This window comes from Aspergillus pseudoviridinutans, assembly GCF_018340605.1.
Source record: "Aspergillus pseudoviridinutans IFM 55266 DNA, scaffold_8, whole genome shotgun sequence".
In the NCBI taxonomy this organism is placed as follows: domain Eukaryota; kingdom Fungi; phylum Ascomycota; class Eurotiomycetes; order Eurotiales; family Aspergillaceae; genus Aspergillus; species Aspergillus pseudoviridinutans.
In genome coordinates, this window is record NW_025091288.1 from 1,838,673 (window position 1) to 1,860,062 (window position 21,390).

Sequence of the window (21,390 nt, forward strand, 5' to 3'; positions counted from 1 at the left end):
TAGAATAGTGCTATGACCACATGGAATGCTAGGAATGTAATCTGCATTAGATGCTTAATTATGTTAGTTAATGCAGCTTATACAAGAGCATTCATCACGTATGATCGCAACCCAAGCAACCTAATTAGCACTAATGTCCTGGATATCAGAACAGGTTGATAAGTGACACAAGTATGACTTGAACACGGCGGCACATACAGTTGGTGGTGGTGGTGGTATTCATACCCTGACCCCTCGCCTAGGCGATATGCAGGGCCCAACTATCGCTATCTCTATTTACATCTACTTACAGTAAACCATTACATCCCGACGAGTTTAGAGCCTCGTCAAGGCCTATGGTGGCCTAAGTGCCTGATGTTCTGTTCTGCGGCCCCTTTGGCGCGCGGCTTCGAAACCTCTCAGATGCCTCTGCAAAGTCCAGTACAGCACCTAGGATGCTACCGTCCTGCGTGGTCTCGTTTACCCTACCTTCCTTAGCATGCAGTCTCCCTCCCAGCATATCTGAGACATTGTTGAATGCACTTCCGATCTTCCTCCGTAGTATGTTCCGCAAGTCTTTCAGCTTCGGGCAATCCACTAGCACGTGGACTACTGTTTCTTTAGCTCCACACTCACACTTGTCGTCCTCCTGGAACTGATGCCGCTTGCCATGCGTCGCCAGCCATGAGTGGCCGGTTCGGAGCTGTGTGAGTAAGTAGGCTCGACTTCGCGGTAGCGATCCATACATCCGCCGCGCGCGGATTGAGGGTAGAGTCGCGTCGATCCGGCGAAGGTGCCCTCCTTTCTTAGACGCTTTCCATTCTTGTTCCCACTCTTCCCGGATTTTGCGGCGGATGTATCCTTTCTCCCGTGAGAGAAGGTGCTGGAAAGGGTGCATCTTGTCAGGGCCAACAGCTTCTTTGGCAAGGCGGTCTGCGGTGTCATTCCCAAGATCGTCGCAGTGGCCGGGGACCCATTGGAGACGGAGGGGAACCCCACGCGTGTTCAACTCCCTGGCTGATTGGAGGATGGCCTGGATTATGCGCTGCCCCGACTTGTTCCATGAATTTGCTATTGCTTGTAGCGCGGACATGCTGTCTGTCAGGATGGTTGCTGGTTCGCGGCTGGTGCCTAGAGTCTCTAGCTTTTGCCGTGAGATCTGATAGACCAAGCTAATAGCATAGTATATTGCCATGAGCTCTGTAGCGTACACTGACCAATATTCCATTGAACCAACACTGATCTGCCGGGACTGGATAATGTCGCCTTGAGGGTCGAGGGCTACCGCTGCGGCCCCCAGATTGCCCTGTTGGCCTGATGCGTCAGAGAACACTGTGACAGCTGTTGCCTTCTGCCTGGCGGAGGCCTTTTCCTTTGCCTTCTCTCTGTCCGGTTCGATGTCGATTTCAGTAAAAGCTGGCGTCCGCCACGGTGCCAGGGGCGTGGGGTCAATCTTTTCCAGAGCTTGTAGCCGGGTAAGGTCCATCGTCCGCACGGTTTCTGCCAGAGGGAACCGAGAGCCCGTTCCTATGTGAGTGCTGCGTTTTCTTGCTCGTTTTATTACGCTATGTATTGGGTGGCTTTCTGGCAGCGTGCTGAGGCTGGCAGCCACAATCTGGCCTCGCTGCTTAAGTCGAAGCCGGGTTGGCAGCATATGGGATTCTACTTCGAGTGCTGGGGTTGAGACCGTTCTGAATGCTGAGAGGACGCGGAGCAGCGCCGTTCGCTGGACCGATCCAAGCAGCCTTAGGTGGGTCTTATCCCTAAGCGGGTTGTGCCATACGGTGGACGCATAGTCAACCACTGGCGTCACACATGCTTGATAGAGCTGTCTCATCTGTTCCGGGCGGAGGTGTCTCAGTCCACCCAGTGCGATGTTAACTTTGGTGGCTCGTTTGATTGCTTGTTGTACGTGTTCTTTCCACCGCATCTCTTTGTCGAAGATGACACCCAGTAGTTTTGCTGTGTCGCTTGGTTTGATGGCCTTCCCGTTCATGATGATATGCCCAGTTCCCTGATCCTTTCTGGATCTTGTGAGGTGGATCAGGTCCGTCTTTTCCGCGGCGAAAGAGGAGCCCGTTCGCCGGGCCCATGCCTCAATCCGGGGGATGTCTTCTTCTTGGATCGTCTTGAGATTCTCCTCGGCAGAGACGCCTACGCGCCACCGGAAATAGTCATCAATGAACGCCGACGCTCCGCCACTGTTGTCCACTGGTTGATCCACCAGATCGGAATTGAAGAATCCGAACAGGATCGGGGACAGCGGTGATCCTTGTGCGAGACCTGCGTTCTCTAGTAGGGTAATGTCTGTCTGGTAGTCATCGAAGTTGATGCTGGCGTGCCGGTCCTCCATAAAGCTGCGGATCCACAGCCTGGCTGTCGTTGGGATACCTTTAGCTTGCAGGCGGGTGTCAAGGCTTATTTTATTGACTCCGTTGAAAGCCCCCTTGAGATCAAACGCAACAAGCGTGACCACCTTTGATCGTGACCATGCTCGGTCGACTGCATTTGCGAGTACCAGAAGTGCTTGTTCCGTATTACGTCCTGGTCTGCCTCCAAACTGTGTTTCTGGGAGCAGTTTATAGGTCTCTGCCCAGAACGACAGCCTTCGGGCTATGACAGCCTCCAGTATTTTGCCTAGGGTGTTTAGTAGTGAGATGGGTCGATAGGCCCCGGGTACTGTGTAGTCCGGTTTTCCTGGTTTCCGCAGCACCACTATCCGCGCCTGCTTCCACTGTTTGGGATAGTACCCTAGTTCCACAGATTTGCGGAAGATGTGGGTGATTGCTGACTGGAGGTATTTCCATAGGTGTTTCCAAACCAGGGTGGGTATCTCATCCTCCCCTGGAGCGGTGGTTCCTTTAGCAGCCTTGAGGGATCGATGGATCTCCTCTTTAGTGATTGGTTCCCATGGTATTTCCACTGGGGCAGGCGCTATGTCTTCTTCTTCTGGTTCTGCCATCTTAGGGAAAAAGGCTTCACGGAACGCCTTGGCTTTGTCTTTATTGTCGGAGACTTCCACCGCGCCTACTTTCAGAGATGGGATGTTTGCATAGGACTCCCTCGGTCGCATGTACGTCGCCGCCTTCCACAGCTGTCCTTCCTTAGCCTCGTCCAGGAATTGTTTCCAATGTGTGGCCTTGGCCTTTTCCACGGTCCTGGTCCATTCCCGGCGTTTCTGTCGCATTTCCTGGAAGAGAGCAGCAGTGGTTAGGTGGGCAATGCCCAGGGTTGCGCAGCTGTCCTGCCATCGTCTGCGCGTTCGGTTTACCTCAATCTGCTGGGTTTTAAGCTCTGGGGTAAACCATCGCTTTGAGTAGGGTGACGGCTTTTGTGTTGGGACTTCTTGGTTAATGATTGCAGCGGTAGACTGAACGAGTTTCTCTGTTGCTATGTCGAGGTCTGAGTTTGAGTGGATCCTGGGTAGTGGTCCCATCACTTCCAGAATCCTTTGGCCGATCCTCGCCCAGTCGGCTTTATCATATGCTCTCTTGGGTTTTGAACCTACATTGCGCTCTGGCTGTAGGTTCCACTCAGAGAACGTTCCACGGTGGTCTGATCCGTAGTGGTCGTGGTAGAGGTGGCATTTGATGAGCTTCGTCGGGTCATTAGTTACTGTAAGGTCTAGGGTTGACGCTTTTCCTGGATTGCTGAGTGACCAGAAGGTTGGCGTGCCTTGGGGTAGGCACCATTGGAGCTCGTGCATTTGGAAGAAATTGATCAGCTCTTCTGCATGTTCTGCGAAGGTGTGGTGGACCGGTCGATGGCTCCACGCTGGGTGGTGTCGGTTGAAGTCGCCAGAGATAATGAGCTTTGTCTCCTTGTCTGTGCCTATGGAGTGTTGTCGGATGCTAGACTGGATCTCATCCAGAATCAGTTGGGCGGTGGTTACATCTGCCGGTTGGTATATTGCCACAGGTTGGATGTAAACCGAGAAGAGGAGGTATTGCACCTCGGGAGTCCATATCTTGACCGCGGTAACATCGGGATGATTACAGAGAATCTGACGATGTGACGAGGTTGAGATCCTCCTGTTTATGTAGAGAAGGCTGCGGAATCTTGCTGATTCATCGGCATATGTTGGTCGATAGAGTCGCCACGCGCTGTGGTTGACATGTGTGCGGTACGCAGTGACGGGTGGCTCTTGGATTAGGAGGACATCGAGGTTCTGAGTTTGGTGATCGTTAATAAGGGCCTCCATTCCTGCCCTAGATTTCATGATGTTCAGCTGTAGTAGACGGAGATTTGTGGAACTCATTGTGATCGAGTGGGATTAAGCGATTGGCACCTCCGGTCTCCGGTGGGATGTTCTCCATCGCAGTCCAGGCACCTTGGTCTCATTTCACGAGGGCAGTTACGGTATTCATGTTGATCAGCGCAGTATCCGCATCTTGCCTGTTCTTTACAGGCCCAGGCTAGATGGCCGAATCGTTGGCAGCGGTGGCATCGTTTCCGGTCAATCTGGTATGGTTCCACGCTTCCGATGTACCTCTGGCCGACCAGTAGTCCATTGGCAATGAGGTGTTCTGCTGCCTCAGGCGTGTTTAGCCATATACCAAGTGACGCCGATGTCCTTAAGGGGTGATCCTTCTTTTTCAGCCATGCGATGTCTTCAATTTGGTATCCTTTGCTGCTGAGGTCGTTTTCTTCCATGATCTTGTCTATCCCGTGTTGCTTATTTCCTTCGAGGTCGAAGTCTTCGGTCGGTGTGCGGTGGACCACCACGCCAAACCGAGGTTTTACCAGCTTAGTATCGTTGCCTAGTTCTTGCAACCATTCAGTGTTGTTCTGGGCCTTTTCAGCTGATTGAATGTCCCTGAACCTAATCACATATCCTGTCTTTGTGGTGCCGATTCCCGCCACCTGTACGTCTTTGGTGGGGTCTGCGCTCAGCAGGGCCGATCTAATTTTCGCATTGGCCATGTCTGTTGGGAGATATCTTCCAAAGCCGTCGTTTCCATCTTCGTCATCGTCAGGGGTTCGTCGAGTGCTGATTCGGACGCAGTTAGGTTCTCTCTTGCGCGGCTTAGGGACTGTGTTGGGTCCTCGCGGAGGTTCGCTGACTGCCACCTCCGCCCATGATCTGGTTGGTCCTGCTCCCGGTAGCGAGGTGAGCTTTGTTCTTAGGGTCTGCACTTCTTCCTGCAGTTCCGCATTTTGGTTTTTTAGGTATTCTTGGTCGGCCTTGACCTCGGTTAGGTCTGTGGCTATTTTCTGAATGGTGTTGTTTTGCTGGGTTATAATCTCCCTTAGGTCCAGGATCACCCGTAATATTTCTTCAGGGTTCGTTGGTCGTGCCTCTCCACTGCCCGCGAACTCGAAGAGTGGGCTTCGAGTAATTTCCGTAGCTGTGGTTCCATTTTTCCGTCGTTTATACTGTCTCGTAACCCTTCTGAATTCGGAGGGTGGTGAGAAGTCCGTGGTGGTTATCGTGGTGATCGCCCCTTGCGTGTTTGTGGGCGACCATTCAGGGTCGTTGCCCTCGGGCGGGGCCGCCATCGGTCCGTGGTTAGCTTCCGCTCGGCACACAACCCACCCGCCTTTCGGATATTTGATGTTCAATTTATATCAACACTTTTCAATCACAGTATCCTCCGCCTTATTCCAGGCTTACAGCTCAGAAGTTACAGCTGGATGCAATCCAGAAGTTACAGCTCGGCACATACAGTTGATTGCAAAAATGGCGCCCGAGTCTTCTACTCTTGAACTGCGTTCTGTACCCTTCTGTAAATCGAACTAGGCCATGTTGGTAAGGCATCGGACTAATATTATCCCAGAAACCCTTCTAATACCTGTATTGAGATGTAAAATACAGGAGCTGTATGGAGCTTTTGTACAGTGCTTATCTGAGTGATTACAAGCCGCACTATTTATAAGCTAGAGCATGCCTTCAACTAAGATTGCGAAATTATCAGGACTAATATGTATATTGTGGTCAAAACTGTAATCTTAAAAGGACCAAACAGAGGCTACATTGCACCTTGGGAGACTGGCAGTCAATCTTATCACCCTTCTTGCCAAATCAAGTCCCACCATATGACCCTCGACACTAATCTTCTTCATGAGTGAATGCGTTCTTCAACGAAAAGATAGGGCTCCATCTGTCACTAGTTGGATAGATTGTATGCGGAGATGCAGCATGAACAGAATTACATCCATTTCTCGTCCCACTGGGTCATCCGACAGCTAAAAAGTATTCAAGCGTTTGAGTGTACACCATGATCAACAGCCTCGATGTTATTTCCCGAAGGATCTATCACGAATGCACCATAATAGTTAGGGTGATAAATTGGTCGCAATCCCGGTGAACCGTTGTCTTTGCCGCCTGCCTTGATAGCTGCAGCATGAAAAGCATCAACGGATGCATGATCTTCCAAAGCTCATAAGCATTTGCGCATGTTTCTTCGAAAAAGCTGTGCATACCTTTACAGTGGAATGCAATATGAGCAGGGCGCTCAGGTACGGTCTTTGTCCCGAGAACCCAGAAGTCAGCACGTTGGTAACTGTCTAAGTCTTCAGTTCTCGACCCGAGTCCTACGACAAACTCTCCAAACTGATGACGAGTCTCATAGCCAAGTGGCTTGAGAGCTTCGAGGTAGAATTTAAGGCACTGCTGAAATTTCTCTTCAGGAACGCAAAGACTAGTATGATCGATTGCCATGGTGACAGTCCGAAAGTGTGCAAAGAGTGAGATGCCGCTGAAAGAAGGATATTGACCTGAGTATTTTTCAGGGAGACAGAAGGAGATGATAATGAGCAAACAAGGCTGCTGTAAATTATAAACTTTCCAATGAAACGGGAGCTTCGTAGAATTGGTCATCCATCAATCTGAGTGTCTATGATGCTGGATAATTCCCTACCGTAAGTTCCGAAGTCCCCACCTGCGCTTACATCATCTGCAGTTCTGGATTTTATTAGAGAGTATGGATTACAGCTCTGCTTGATACCCAATCGAACCCAGGTGATTCAACCCATAGGACGAGAATTAGAAATTAAACCCTTACTCTAGGTAACTTCGGCCGCTCGTCAGCCACCTTGTACTCTCCCAGTCCTTTCCGAACTGCGTCACGGACCAGCTGCAGTCCGATCAACTCAACTATCTCCATTGGCTGGACAATAATCTGTTGCTGCACAAGGAAGATCGACCGGGTTCTGCGGGAAGATCATCCGGGGCGGGTTTGGGAAATAATAAGCTGGGGTTAAGAGGGTCATTTGTATACCTAGTACAAGGTGCCGTGAATTATAACAGTCAGATTAATCTTCATAAAATACGATACGGAAACGTGGAACAAGGGTCTTCGGAAAAATCACAGAAGTAGTTTAGCAAACCTTGGCATTGGGGTATAGAAAACAATCAAAGAGTATAAGACCTGGGCGCCACTTTGCAAAGATCTGTACCTATTCCAAGGGACTGAATACAGTCCATGTCTTACAGAGCGATGTCACTGTCACCAGTCCTCCGATTGGTCCAACCACGTCTTGGAACTCAATACAACCAGCGGGATTCTTGTCAGTGTAACAGATGTTTCAGGCGAGGATAATGCTCAGTCTGGCGGACATCTGCAATGTGCCAGAGTATAAAGGCAAAGATAAAGCCCGAGTTTGATAATTCTGGCCTGCAACAGATCCATACTCACCACAAAGGGTTCGTTTCAACTCAGTATCGCTGGCCATATGCCGCAATATCTTGACGGATCGAGTACGGACGTTCGCCGTTGTATTTCGATGGCTAGAGCCGATTAACATTTAGGCCTCTTTCTTCTTTGACATGGTGGTGTCTGCCGTCGATGCCACAGGCGAGGCTCTACAGCTGAGAGTATCTTTAACAAATATCCTGGTAGTTCAAGTCAGTCGTCAAGACATCGGGAGAAGAAAGCCTATTCTGAGGTGCACAGTACGGATTAGTAGTTCTCTAAGGCGCAAAATTTGTCAGGAGTCATTCAGAGCAAATAGTTATCACTTGAACGGAACTTCTAATGTTGGTATATATCCTCACATCCAAGAAGACATTGAATTGCTTCATCTTGCAGCAATTTGGTTTTAGCAGCAAAAGTGGTGCATCTCAGGGCATTTAATCAGCCGTATCGACAGCTTTCCGAAGAACAGAAGGGCCAAACCCAGAGTCTCAGTGAGACAGTTTTCGCTCGAATCGATATTTAACCGCCACCTTGAGGACAGGCTGGACTCACGGATAAAGTGATGATTGCCTAAAGGAGCAATGATTGGGCACAGTCCGTGCCCAAAGTACATTTCTCCTCTCTCGCCTCCAACCACAGCCCTTATGGTTTCTTCACACATCAATTCAAGAACCTTGTGCGATTCCCCGCTCTTTTCCATCCAATAAAAGGTCCATAACACGTCACTAAAGCTTGGTTGCAATTTGCCTCGAGCGCCGCAGGACGGGTTGTCTCGTATTCCCCTCGCTTGTTGATTTAGTGTCATGGCATCCATCCAACCACATCTCGAGGTCAGATACGAGTCATGCCGCTTGGTGGGATAACTACAGTGCCCGACTTTGTCACTCGTATATGGATGAGGCTGATCTATTCCTGGCTGCTCTCCACGTCATTAAGGTTCAAGGCGCTCAGGCACCGTGCTATATAAGGTGGGTTCGTTTACCCACTTTTCATCCTTTCGACCTCTCAGCCAAGTCATTCGCTTAGTTACTGTCAATCACTCGTTGATCTGATATTACCAGACTTTACAATGTACAAGCTTCTCACTGTTTCCCTTCTGGCCACTGCCGCCCTTGCGGCAGGCCACAACAATCTCATTGCCCGCCAGGTTTCCAGCTGTGAATCGCACACTGGCTACAAGACCTGCAAGTCCGCTTGCATCCCCGAGAGCTACAGCTGCTGCGCCATTGGCGAGGGCGGTTGTGAGCCAGGCACCTACTGCACCACCGATGGCTGCTGCCCCAACGGTGAGATCTGCTCTGGGGGTGGTGGTACCTCGACCGGAACCTTGACCGACACCATCACCAACACCTTGACCAACACTATTACCAACACTCTGACAAACACCCTCACCGAGACCGCGACCACGACGCCTACTACCACTGAGGAAACCACTTCCACGTCCACCTCTACCCCTACCTCTACCTCCACTACTACTTCTACTTCTACCTCTACCTCTACTACTACGTCAACCTCGACCACGACCTCTCAACCTGTCATCCCCACCCAGCCCACCGTCACCTCTCCCAGCTCCACTCCAAGCGGGACACCGTCGCCCTCTGGCCCCGGAGGTCAGGGCTCCTCCACCACCAGCACTTCCTTCCCTCTGTTCACTGGTGGCGCGTCCAGTCTGAACGCCGGCCTGGGTGCCGTGGCCGGTCTGATTGCGGGAGCTGCTCTCCTGTAATCCTCACACATGCGCCTTGACAGTCAGTGCTAGTGCAGGTGTGCAGAAATGAAAGGATTGTCTTTTGCTGTGTACTGGCTATTGCAATTATTTATAGTCTAATCCTAATTGAATGCGGGTGCTATCCATCGTCTTCTGCTCTGTAAATAAGACAGATCAATGCATTGACAGTTAGTGCATGAAACAGTGACAGAGTGTAGACAGACCATAGCCTTTAATTCCAATCTAGACGTTTATGATATACTTACTGCGACTGCTAAATCTCAATGCATAATCGACTGTGTCCGGATTGGCGGCAGTCTGGCAGCCCAGCTGACAGGTGCCTACAAAGTTGTCCGTACATTTAGAATTTCTTGGTATGATATGTGCAAATTGTAGGGCCGGCAGGAGAGAAATACTCATGAGAAGGTCAGAATTGGTAGAGAAATGTGCAATGCGGAGATCGAAATCAGATGAGATGATTACCGATGGCAATTCCCGCCATCTGAATGAATTCATGATTGGATGAGGAAGCTGGCTGCATTGATTGGTTATACTCTACGAGATAGAAGCCGTATATGTATGACTCGAGGAAAGAATAAGGGGAAGAGATATTGTTGGAAAACACAAGGTCTCACAGTGGGACATATAGGCTCTATTGAGCAAGACATGTCCGAGCTATAGGAAACGCTTCTTTCCAATAAAGCCGAAAAGGCTCAATTCCATCGATCCATTACCAGCCAAATATTATGACTGCGGATACCCCATCTCACCGAGCTCACATTGGCCCATCCAATCCAATACACCATGTCGGGTTGTGCAATTGACGAGAGATGGAGATACCTACTTCTCTCCATCCCCAGCCGAATACTCCAGATCATGTCCATCACTTCCACGCTCAGCACTTGCGCAGATAGAACAGCAAGGAACGCAGTACTCACTTTGCACGACGATCCCAGAGCCTACTCAGGTCCCCAACAGGCAAACGGACAGGGAACCCCACCGAGTCAAACAACTGCGCCACCAGCAGATAGAACCCGAGCATGCTCGCCACGAACAGGGACGCCCCGGCTGCCTGTCACAACAGCCTGTGTTAGCCATGTTATACATAGGTCTGGCCAGGAAAAGGAGAGACATACCACAGTTAGCCGATTACCGACGAGAGCATCCGCCACAGCCAGACGCCAGTATGCCGCTGACAAAAAGACGAAGACGAGAGTGAGAGTCGCGAAGATGGCGACGTAGACCGCGTTGGTGCGGGTTGCGCAGATCAGGAAGATGAGCATTAGGACGCCCATCCAGATGAAGAGAAAGGCTGTTTCTGTTAGAATATATTCCGTTGGATGAGGGGATGCGAACCGTATGTATTCATGAAGTCGGGGCTGTGGAGGCCGGCTACTGTGTCGGTGGCAGAGGTTGAGTAGGGGGCTGTAGCAGCATCATATTAGCAGCGTAGGTATAGATAGGAGACTGGACAAACCTGCGGCGTTGAACGCGGGAGTCATGGTGCAGCCGAAGGCGAACCAGAACGCTCCTGTTATTCTCAGTTAATTGCTTCGTCTCTTCGAGATGCCCAACGAACCAATTGTGCCAAAGACAACGCATGGAAAGGTGTTGCCGAGGATACACTCCAGGATACTAGTCAAGACGAGCAGTCCACCTCCGAGGAAGATAATCGGACCCCTAGACACAGATATCAGCATTGTATCATGCCAGCCTCCAGACATTGTCACTTACGTGAACGCAATTCCCGCTCCAGTGGCACCCCTCCATCCCATAAGGCAGCAAGACAAAGGTGTTGTGGTAATAACGAATCCGCCGAGGGCCCTAATCAGTCAGTTCATGTATACTCTCGGCAAGGCTGGGTAATTACAAAGGGGTAGGATTGCCCATCTGCTTCGAGAGCATGCCCTGGCGCTGGGTCAGGGGACTGAGGTACAGCTTTTCGAACTGCTCGGCGGATAGGGTGACGGATGTAGGAATTGTCGTTAGAGAAGGCATGGCTGTCTCTTCCTGAGGAGAGGGTTTTGCCTGGTGATTCTTAAGCCCCGTCTCAGTGTCCATCGTGTCTGATAGTTGTCTGTGCGCAAGGTATGTGGCAAGTGAGGCAGGAGTTGGGGAAATCTGGGGTGAGATCAAAACCCGGGGTAAGAACGAATTGGCTCCTTATATCTGCTTCGTCAGTACAGAACTGCCCACGATAGCCCCTTATCCGGTCGAGCGGAGTGCTCTGATCAGCACGAATATAATTTCCTTTTTGGGTAGGGTCCGGAGAACCGGAGAAGGAAAGGAAGCTAGCCCAGCCCTTCATAGATGTGGCTTCAGCCTGGGGTTCTGATTCGGTGATCAATGTGCATTGGATCTCTAGTCTGAGAGGATACTTCAATTCGTGATTGTATCCAGGATGATACCTGTGCCCAGAGCTATGGATTGTCTGAGTTCGAGATTCGGGGAGTACTGTCCTTCTGACGGTGGTCTACCCAATTTTCGAAAAGACATACACATTTGATTGGACCACTACGGTCTTTGACATTCAACAACAGTGGTTTCTTGCATAATTGAGAGTCTTAGGCTCTTGTTTGACCAATTTACACTACAGTATTGTGATAGACAAGACTAAGGAAATTAAAATGCGAGGTAGATCATAAACAAATCCATTACCAATTCAAACTCTGCTACGACTAAGCACCCTGAATACGAACATGCACGGTCTTGACCTGCGTGTAGTTGTCAAGAGCGTACGATCCCAGCTCCCGGCCCAAACCTGATTCCTTGAAGCCGCCAAATGGCATCTGGCAAAGGAAGGTGTTGTAGTTGTTGATCCACACAGTTCTGTAATGGTTAGCGAGTACACTAGACGTGTGGATGTCCGAACATACCCAGCTCGGATAGCATTGGATACGCGGATGGCTGTGTTGAGGTTGGTAGTGTGAACAGCCGCCGCCAGCCCTAAAATCAGTCAGCATGGAACGCTAGAGATAGAAGGTAGGCTCACCGTAGTTGGTATTGTTAGCAATCTCAATAGCCTCCTCCTCGGAGCTAAACTTCTGCACTGTGCAAACAGGCCCAAAGATCTCCTCTTTGACGATCTTCATATCCTCGTGGACATCGGCGAAAATGGTAGGTTGGATGTAGTACCCCTTTTCGCCGTGTCGCGCTCCACCAGTAACAACCGTGGCACCCGCCTTCTTGCCCTCGTCGATGTATCCCATGATACGATCATACTGCACCTGAGAGACCTGGGGGCCCTGGAACGTCTCCGGGTGGAACGGGTCTCCGACCTTGTTCTCCTCCGCGCGCTGCTTGAAGAGCGCCAGGAATTTCTCGTAGATGGATTCATGAACGAGGACGCGCGATCCAGCAGCGCAGCATTGCCCGTGGTTGAAGTAGATACCCAGGTTGACGTATTTGATCGCGTCTTCCAGGTCAGCGTCGGCGAAGACAATGTTGGGAGACTTGCCGCCGAGCTCGAGCGTGACTTTCTTCAGGTTGCTCTTCGCTGCGACCTGGAGAATCTGGCGGCCGACCAGCGTCGAGCCGGTAAATGCCACCTTGTCGATATCCATATGGGCCGCGATGGCGGCGCCAGCTACGCGTCCAAATCCCGAGATGATGTTGATCACACCCGGTGGGAAGCCAGCCTCCTTTACCAGTTTCGCGACGTACAGTGCTGAAAGCGGAGTTTGCTCGGCCGTTTTGAGGACAACCGTGTTGCCGGTGGAAATGGCAGGCCCGATCTTCCACGCCCACATGAGCAGCGGGAAGTTCCATGGGATGATCTGACCGCAGACACCAACCGGTTCGTGGCGGGTGTACGTCAGGCTGCCAGGGTTGGTATCGATCGTTTGGCCGACGATCTTATCGGCCCAACCGCCATAGTACCGGATGCAGTTTGCGGAGAGAGTAACGTCTCCTTTGGCGATTTGGAAGGCCTTGCCGTTGTCTAGGGCTTCAATGGCGGCGATAGTATCCAGGTCGCGTTCAAGAAGGTCAGCAAGGCGAGTTAAGAGACGGCCGCGCTCTGAAGGGATGACGTCCTTCCATGCGCCTTTGAAGGCTTTGCGGGCGGCTTCGACGGCAATGTCGACATCTTTTTCGGTGGCCTCGTGGACGGCCACGATGGGTTTTTCGTCGTGAGGGTTGATAGTTTCGAAGGTTTTGCCTTCTACACCAGGGACGAACTCATTGTTGATGAACCTTTTAGGTGTTAGCGACGAAGAATGGACTATGCTTTGGTACATACAGCCCTAGCGGTTGCTCATATGTAACAGTAGGGGTCACGATGGTCTGAAAAAGAGCCATGTTGAGGACAGTCTAAGGATGCGTGAAATTTGCGCAAGGAGCGGAGTGTAGTGTAATTTGTAAGAGACGCGAGGGTCAGAAAGAGGGTCACCCTGTACTTCCTTGCTCACTCTTATAGCAGAGGCCGGATCGCATATGCCTCGGGCCAAGGGCGAGTAGCAAGGATGGTGACAAATAGAAAGGCAAACTGTAGAAACCATGACTCCGCGTCTCCGTCCCCTCCGCACTCCACATTCTTCATTATTCCTAACGCTAGGTTTGTGTCGGCGACTGGGGTACTGTCCTGATGTTCCGCATCTGTCCTGCCTGCGATCCACAAGTGGACTGCGACGAGACGACCTCCGCAGGCCTTCCTAGGTTTCTGGGACTGCTTGAAGAGGCAATTCTTCCATGGACTAGTTGTGGGGAGATCGGACACCCGAATCGTAGTTACACAAAGCACGCCAGAGCATTGGTAGGGTAATGTCAAGTGATCTCATGCGGCAGTTCAATTGGTCATCACTGTCGCTATGTGTAACCAACCACCCCCGCGTCTCAAAGAAGTTTGCCCCGGAGACTCGATGTCAGCCACCCAGGTCCGAGAATCCGCGAAGAACATCAGACTAGATAATTGGTGGATCCATAGAATCCTGTTGTAACTTAATCTATTCTAGCTCAGATCGGAGCCGCTCTCGGATCCGCATACGCTTGGCAGCGGATCAGCACGGCGGGGTAGGCCAGAGTGCCAACTCGAATGATGCTCGAGGGTGTTAGGATTGAGATGATGATGTGCCGGTGCTGGTTATTCTATCTGACCTTTTTTTTCGGATAGAAATGCAAGGGCTACACGCAGAATCAACCCGACAAACAAGACTATGCCCACTTAATGACAGACTATAGCGCATGGCATAGAAGAATGAGATATTTTACCTACAGCGTCAGCAATTATCGGCCAAGGGTGATGAGCAACAACAGCACAGTTTCAGTTAAAATATAGTTCACTATGAGGTTAGCAAAGTAGTTTTAGTTGATGCATACATGCCCCAGAAAATTCCGAATTACTATCCATTGTGTGCACTATGTCTACAATCAAACAGAGGTAAGATATATTCAGAATCAATTGAATTTGGCTAATCATAACCCCATGACATATGAACCATTCTCATTTGTGTATGGCTGACATTCTTCATATTGCTCATTGCAGAAACAAACTATAATAACCTAAGGTAGGAAATTCATTCAGGCATCTCAAGGACGTAGCGCCCAGCAATCTTTCCTTGTTCTATCGACCTGTTAGCTAGATTCATCACACGATTGAAGGAACATACCCATGAGCTCATAGATCTTAGGCAGATCCTCAAGAGGAGCCGTCTTGAAAGGAGCTTTGATCAGGCCCCGAGCAAAGAAATCAATAGCCTCGACCCCATCCTGTCTGTTCCCAACATAGCTGCCCTTGATATTGATCATGCGCACGACAGTGTTGAGGACTGGCGCCCTCAGGAAGGCATTCGCAGGCAATCCAATGGCAACAACGGTCCCGCGCGAGCGAACATACTCGGTAGCCTGCTGGAAGGGCTTCTCCGAAACAGCCAGGAGAATCACAGCATGGGCGCCCAGCCCATCCGGCGTGGCTGCCTTGACATCAGCAACCAGATCACTGGACTTGGTGAAATCAACATATGCCTGTCGCATTTAGCATCCCTATTTCTATTCGACGGACTGTAACAAACCTCAGCACCAAGCTGCTCGCACATCACTCTCTTCTCATCCCCACCATCGATAGCAACAACCCGCAGCCCCATAGCACGCGCATATTGCTGCGCCAGGGATCCCAATCCACCACCCGCACCAACAATAGCAACAGTCTGCCCAGGCCGAGCGCCGGACTCCTTCAACCCCTTGTACACCGTAATACCCGCACACAGCACCGGCGCCACGGCATCCAGGGGCACATTCTTAGGGATCTTGGACGCATGCGTCGCCTTGCCAATGGTGTACTGCTGGAAGGTCCCATCAACGGTATACCCCGACAGCGAGGCCTGCTGGCACAGCGGCTCATCCGCCTGCTTGCAGAATTCACATGCGAGGCAAGACCCGTTCAACCACTTGATGCCGGCGTGGTCGCCGATCTCAAATTCGGTGACGAGTTCGCCCTTGGCCACTACGATCCCTGCGCCCTCGTGTCCGCCGACGAGAGGCATCTTGACTGGGAGGGGCCAGTCGCCCTTCATGGCGTGGAGGTCGGTGTGGCAGACGCCTGAGTAGCGGATCTTGACGAGGATCTCGTCGGGGCCGGGCTTGGGAACGGGGATTTGCTTGAGGACCAAGGGGCCGCCGACTTTCTCGGCCACTTGGGCCCATTGCATGGAGGGGATGGAGGACTTAGTCATGGTTTTTATTGGTGGGGCGAAGCTGTGGAAGAATTGAGATTGTGTGTAAGTAAAGCGATGTGATTGATGATTGATGAGATGGATCCAGATTGACTCGAGTACCTTGATGGTACTTATAGTTCTTTGGCAACTATAAGATGGAGATAAAGTGTTCTCTTGCTCCACCGGCCTCAGTTCCTTGCTATACAGGCGGGGATACGGAATGCAATTGAGAGGGGAACGAGAATTCGCAACCCAGTGGAGAGTCTCAAGATGGCACTATGAGACTGATAATTGGCCAGTATCTTTCTTTGTTGATATCTGAGCCAATACAGTTTGCTTACTGTGGAGTGAAGCGTTTCTCCGTATGCACTCCATTTCCCCAGATCCCCGCGACTACGAGTCCAGCGTCGTCCCCGTGGGGCATCATACCACACTTTCCAGATCTCCCAAGTTTCTGGCGCATAGATCGCTTCAGGTAATAATTCCGGAAATACTTCCTTGTGCCCGAGATATAGAATATAGAGAATAATAAAGTAGAAGCTAGAGCTCATCCAGTGGCTCATGCTTAGAACCCGGTATGCGGGGGGAAGTCCGACAATAGTACACACGCCAACCAATCATAGTCAGGCCATTCTGGGGCCCTTGGCGTCAGAGCACGGAGTACGGAGGACAATAACTCTACGATTCCGTTCATCGTCTAAAGTATGTCTTTAGCTGAATCAAGAACAAAGAAATAGAGTTCCGTATGTCCGAGTTATAGTAAAGCCTCTTTTCTGGTTCACTAAAATGGAAATCGAGCTTAAAGCTAATAATATGGCGGATAACTGCCGAGTGACAGCGGCTGCGGGGAAGGCCTTGTGCGGTTCCGCACAAACTCTAATTTCGAGGCCCAGACGTGATCGACCAGAGCCGTTGTCTCAAGAACGAGGCCCTAGAGGGCGACATTGTCGAGCGATCTAGTCATCTGATTAGTAAGAGCCATCCACATGGTTTCAGATATCCTGTCCCACCTTCGACATATCCTAATACATCTGAAAGTTCGGAGCCGCTCCGGGAGGGGGATGGCTTGCCAATCTTGACATAGGCCTTCCTGTTGCGGAGCCGCTGATAGAGCTAGGCCCTCCGTATCCATGAAAAATTCATTGGCTACTTGAGATTTGGGACTCGACCAACATACCTTGGCACAGAGAACTCTATCCCTATCTGTCGAACCAAACAGAACGTTGATAACGTCCTGATTGGTGCCGTAAATCGACCCTGACGGCGCAAATAGAGTTGCCAGATCCTACTATGTCTCACTCGCCTGCACTGGCAATCAAGCACCAGAGCTTGGGATCCGCATACCACAGGACTGTCGGCGGAGCCGCTCAGTAGCTATGGACGCTGATCGCAGCCACATAATCCTTTGGAACTGTTCGTCTTGGCTGTGCTACTCCGTCATAATTCTTTAGTACACATATTTAACATCGACATTAACGTCCATTACGAGATTCCATGTCTCTGTTATTGCTACTGTAATAAGACCCTTCACAAAAAAGCAATGGCCACAACATTTCATTCTCAAGGCCCGAATGGCACCACAAAGCCAACCGCAGACCCAACCGAGGCCTCGAGACCGCGAAGAAAGAAGGCTAGAAGAGCTTGCTCTGCTTGCCAGAAATCGCATCAGACATGCGGTAAGTGCGAGTTGCAGGGAACCACTAGAGCCTTAGCAATAACTGATCCGATCCGCCAGGCAACGAGCGACCATGTCAATCCTGCGTAAAGCGCGGCTGCGCAGACTCCTGTCGCGATGGCGAGCGCAAGACGCCAAAGTATCTCGAGGAGGGCTCGTATAGGGTCTTCACCATACAGTACAGCGTACCATGTCATCACAACTACGCACCCACCCCATTGAATCACACATTCGCATGCAGAGATACCAGGGTTCAGTCAAGGACACCGAGTCCAAGTTCAGGGCAAACGGTCTATCCCTACCAAAATTTCAATCCGTGGACGACCTGTGCGGAGGACCCTTTCATCGGTCTGGAATTGAATGACGCGCAAATTGAACTGGAGGATCCCTTTTTCTTGGACTCTCCCGAGAGCGATAGCGTAGACCATGCACGTCAGACCGATGCTGTGCTTGCATTTGCAATAGGAAGTGGGTGGTCGAGTACGTTTCTTCAGCCGGAGTATGAGGATTCTGTATAGCATAGTTATGTATTTAGCAAGCGTTAATACCCTATGATAATTTTATATTTTAGCCCGGATTTAGGCTCGTACTCAAAGATGACATTATCTCCTTCAAGGAAGCATTCACATGGCCTAATTTAAGAGGCGAGTCCTTCCCTGCCAGTACTATCCCCTCCACTCCAGCGCAGCTTCGGTGATGACGGTTAGATCCTCGTAGAATTCATGACAGCTCCGGACGTCAGCTATCGTGCCACCTTCAGGAGAGCTACAACGGCATTCTGGCCATTGAAATGAGTAGAAATTTGCGTTCTGAGCTCAAAACAACGAGCGTGTCTACCATACTCTATCTCTTCGTAGGTTGTTGTTTCCATGTTCACTCGAAAATTCCATCTGGCAGGTCGGATCCTGCCCCTTTGATCTTTATTAAAGTTGTCATTTACTGGATAATTCTCAACTGGTGCCCTTATGCTTCCTAGATGGTAGAGTGGTACGATTTCAATGGTCCAAATCTGCCAGGGATACAGCGGATTTCGAATTATACGGCACAACCATTCGGGGTTCAGCATTTGTACACGGAAACAATATTTGGTCATAGCTCCTCTGTGCCGACAATAACAATAACAATTGATTACTGCAATCATTTAAGCTTTGCAAGCTTAAAACTAGGCAATTGTTTGCGACAGGCTGTAAGAAATGATTGCTTACAAATTGATGATTATAAATGGTGAGATTACCAATCTCACGTCTTTTCAGAATGCCAATCAAGCCCTATAAAAGGGCTGGCCGCCATTGATTTAGCAGTACTAATTCAGCTGCCATAGAAGCTGATTTTCCCCTCTCCATCCTTCAAAGCAGTCATCTCCTCCCAGTTAATTTCTCCTAATTCCAAGAGCCCACAATGGCAGACTCAGAGAAGCCCATAGACATGTCCGTCCCCATCCGTCGCATTATCACCGCGCACGACTCCAAAGGCAAAGCCTACTTCGCCTCAGACGAGGTCCTCCACCCMTACGACCCAACCACCGCTCCACGCTTCGATGCACCCGGCCCTAACTCAGGCTTCGGGGTGATCCAAATCCACCGATCTCGTGGCTTCCCCGTCGACAACTTGCGCCCGGTCAAGGATCCGCACCGGACTCTTGTCCCTCTAGCTGATACGAAGGGTCCCTCCTGCAGGATCATTGATCTGCCTCCTGCGGAAGGGGGGTGGATGCATCGTACGCTGTCCTTGGATTATGTGGTTGTGCTTTCTGGGACGGTTGGGTTCCGGACGGATGGCGGGGAGGAAAAGGCGCTGAAGGAGCATGATGTGATTGTTGTCCGGGGGGTGAATCATGAGTGGATTAATCGTGGTAATACGATAGCGAGGTTATTTGCTGTTGTGGTGCCGAGCAAGGAGATTGTGACTGAGGACGGGGTGAGGTTGGAGAAGACGCCGGCTGGGGAGATCTATGATCCCCCGGAGGAGGAAGATTGAGCCTGTCATTTTCGAGTACTGTGTGGATTATAGAGGGAAACAAAGAATTGAATTAGATCCTTGCATACCTATTACCGTTTCAAAAACTCATATTTATATCTACAGGAGGACGTACGTAAAAACTCAGAGTGTACTGTAGGATGTCCTGTCGCCGTAGCACCCATAATGCCAGAACACCTACGGCTCCCTCGCCTCAGACCGGAGCTTCTGCTTTTCATTGATGTTCAACTCGATTATGAGCGTGGTGGTCATCGCTTGCTGTGTGCACCGCCAGTCAACGCGCCAGAACACATCGTTAAGCGAGGCTTGCCAACTTACCATTATCGTGTGCCCTCGCGCCTCTCTATTTCTCGGCTCCCACTGGTCCGGAAAGCGCTCCTCAGCAAGCCAAACCCGGAGGTCGTTCACATCGCCACCAAAGACCGAGTACATGAGAGCGTTGTTTCCGGAGCCTGAGCATAAAAGCACGCACTGGTGAGAAAGTCAGCGCTCTAGCTGGAAGGCGGGGAACCTACCGAAGAACTGATGCAGGAAGCTCCACCTCATTGAGTATTGGCCATTGTTACGTCTGCACTCTGCGCGGCGGAGGGCAGAGAAGTAGACTATGTCGTCGAGCGAGAGGGATTTGCCATTCGATGCGTGGGAGAGGAACCTGTCTACTAGGTCGGGGTGCGGGACGCCTTGGTCGGGACAGAAGGCGATGTCGGGACCTGTGCATTTCGCGAGTCAGCACACCAACGGCTTGTCCAGGAAGCCCGGATAAGGAACGTACGTGTAAATGAGGCGTCGTGCTGGATGACCTGTGAGATCAGGGGTCAGTGCGCAGTCAGGTTTACGTGGTTATTATATCCTGTGATAACAAACATTCAAAGCGCTGAGGTCCTGCAAGTCGATCCGGCCACGCCCTTGGTCAAGTTGATAGGCCGAAGCAGTGAGCTGGTCGGCGAGCGATGGCGCAAGGTTATACGCATGTTGGATGGCATGCGACAGATGCTTGTAGCTGATGTGTTTACCACTGCGGGGCAAGATGCCTGCGCCATGTTCAGATCAGCGAAGGACAAGGGCGTCGAAGCTGGGAAAGAGTACCGTGGTTGGCGAGAGCGTTGAGCCTTGGGCACGTCAGAAGTAACGTTGTGGAATGGATAGGAAAACATACGCCGGACAGGGCGAACGGGAGTCGGTGGCCGGGCTGGGCGCCTGAAATTGCGGCCAGACACCACCGTGACCTGGATGATCGGAAGGCACGACACTTCCAACGTGACGACGAGGGAGGAACAAGTTTGCGATCTGTACACGGTGTCGTCGAAGTTAGGACTCAGGAATAGGCATGAACCGAGGGGAATACACACGCAGTAGTAAAGGTCACGGATAGTGAGCCAAACGGCAAACAAGAGGACCAAAGCAATGGTAATCAGGAGGTGGATAAGTCGTCTAAAAATGCCGACAGCAGTGGTAAAGAAGTTGACCATGGTGGGCGAGGGCAATAAATAGTTGGGAACTCGGGGCAAGTAACGAATATCGTTTCAAATGAAAGAGCGAGCCAGCATCTAGCTGGGCTTCTGCTCCCAGTGGATATATGAAGGCATTTAAATCTTGAGTCCATTGATGGTCAGCTGAACCACGCATATTCTCCCAGTCTTGCTTCTTTGTCAAGGAAGCTTCCATTCGGTGAGGCTGCATAACAAATCACTGGTATAATTGTCTAATGGATTGATCAGCACTTATCTTACCCACCTTCAACTCCTTGCGGTTTAACCCAGATCC

The 21,390-nt window shown here is 50.8% G+C and overlaps 6 protein-coding genes across 6 annotated transcripts; 2 read left to right on the plus strand and 4 right to left on the minus strand.

Annotated features, from left to right (window-relative positions):
* Window positions 1-8,685: 8,685 nt before the first annotated feature.
* On the plus strand, window positions 8,686-9,342 carry Asppvi_010720 (GPI anchored serine-threonine rich protein; the record flags this gene model as incomplete). Its single annotated transcript, XM_043306559.1, has 1 exon — window positions 8,686-9,342. The coding sequence occupies one exon, from the start codon at window positions 8,686-8,688 to the stop codon at window positions 9,340-9,342; it is 657 nt and encodes a 218-aa protein (XP_043162494.1).
* Window positions 9,343-10,258: 916 nt separating this feature from the next.
* Window positions 10,259-11,385, minus strand: Asppvi_010721 (transcriptional activator of ethanol catabolism AlcS; the record flags this gene model as incomplete). Its single annotated transcript, XM_043306560.1, has 7 exons — window positions 10,259-10,396; window positions 10,461-10,636; window positions 10,681-10,749; window positions 10,802-10,855; window positions 10,904-11,004; window positions 11,059-11,148; window positions 11,195-11,385. 7 exons carry the CDS (start codon window positions 11,383-11,385, stop codon window positions 10,259-10,261), a joined length of 819 nt encoding a protein of 272 aa, XP_043162495.1.
* A 617-nt stretch (window positions 11,386-12,002) lies between these two features.
* Asppvi_010722 (aldehyde dehydrogenase family protein) lies at window positions 12,003-13,623 on the minus strand (the record flags this gene model as incomplete). Its single annotated transcript, XM_043306561.1, has 4 exons — window positions 12,003-12,153; window positions 12,201-12,270; window positions 12,317-13,518; window positions 13,565-13,623. The coding sequence occupies 4 exons, from the start codon at window positions 13,621-13,623 to the stop codon at window positions 12,003-12,005; spliced, it is 1,482 nt and encodes a 493-aa protein (XP_043162496.1).
* A 1,214-nt stretch (window positions 13,624-14,837) lies between these two features.
* Window positions 14,838-15,992, minus strand: Asppvi_010723 (zinc-dependent alcohol dehydrogenase; the record flags this gene model as incomplete). Its single annotated transcript, XM_043306562.1, has 3 exons — window positions 14,838-14,884; window positions 14,931-15,285; window positions 15,333-15,992. The coding sequence occupies 3 exons, from the start codon at window positions 15,990-15,992 to the stop codon at window positions 14,838-14,840; spliced, it is 1,062 nt and encodes a 353-aa protein (XP_043162497.1).
* A 3,055-nt stretch (window positions 15,993-19,047) lies between these two features.
* Asppvi_010724 (cupin domain-containing protein) lies at window positions 19,048-19,626 on the plus strand (the record flags this gene model as incomplete). Its single annotated transcript, XM_043306563.1, has 1 exon — window positions 19,048-19,626. The coding sequence occupies one exon, from the start codon at window positions 19,048-19,050 to the stop codon at window positions 19,624-19,626; it is 579 nt and encodes a 192-aa protein (XP_043162498.1).
* Window positions 19,627-19,803: 177 nt separating this feature from the next.
* Asppvi_010725 (uncharacterized protein) lies at window positions 19,804-21,095 on the minus strand (the record flags this gene model as incomplete). The annotated part of the gene is made up of 8 exons (XM_043306564.1): window positions 19,804-19,884; window positions 19,945-20,078; window positions 20,142-20,336; window positions 20,399-20,426; window positions 20,491-20,657; window positions 20,713-20,735; window positions 20,783-20,913; window positions 20,976-21,095. 8 exons carry the CDS (start codon window positions 21,093-21,095, stop codon window positions 19,804-19,806), a joined length of 879 nt encoding a protein of 292 aa, XP_043162499.1.
* Window positions 21,096-21,390: the final 295 nt, after the last annotated feature.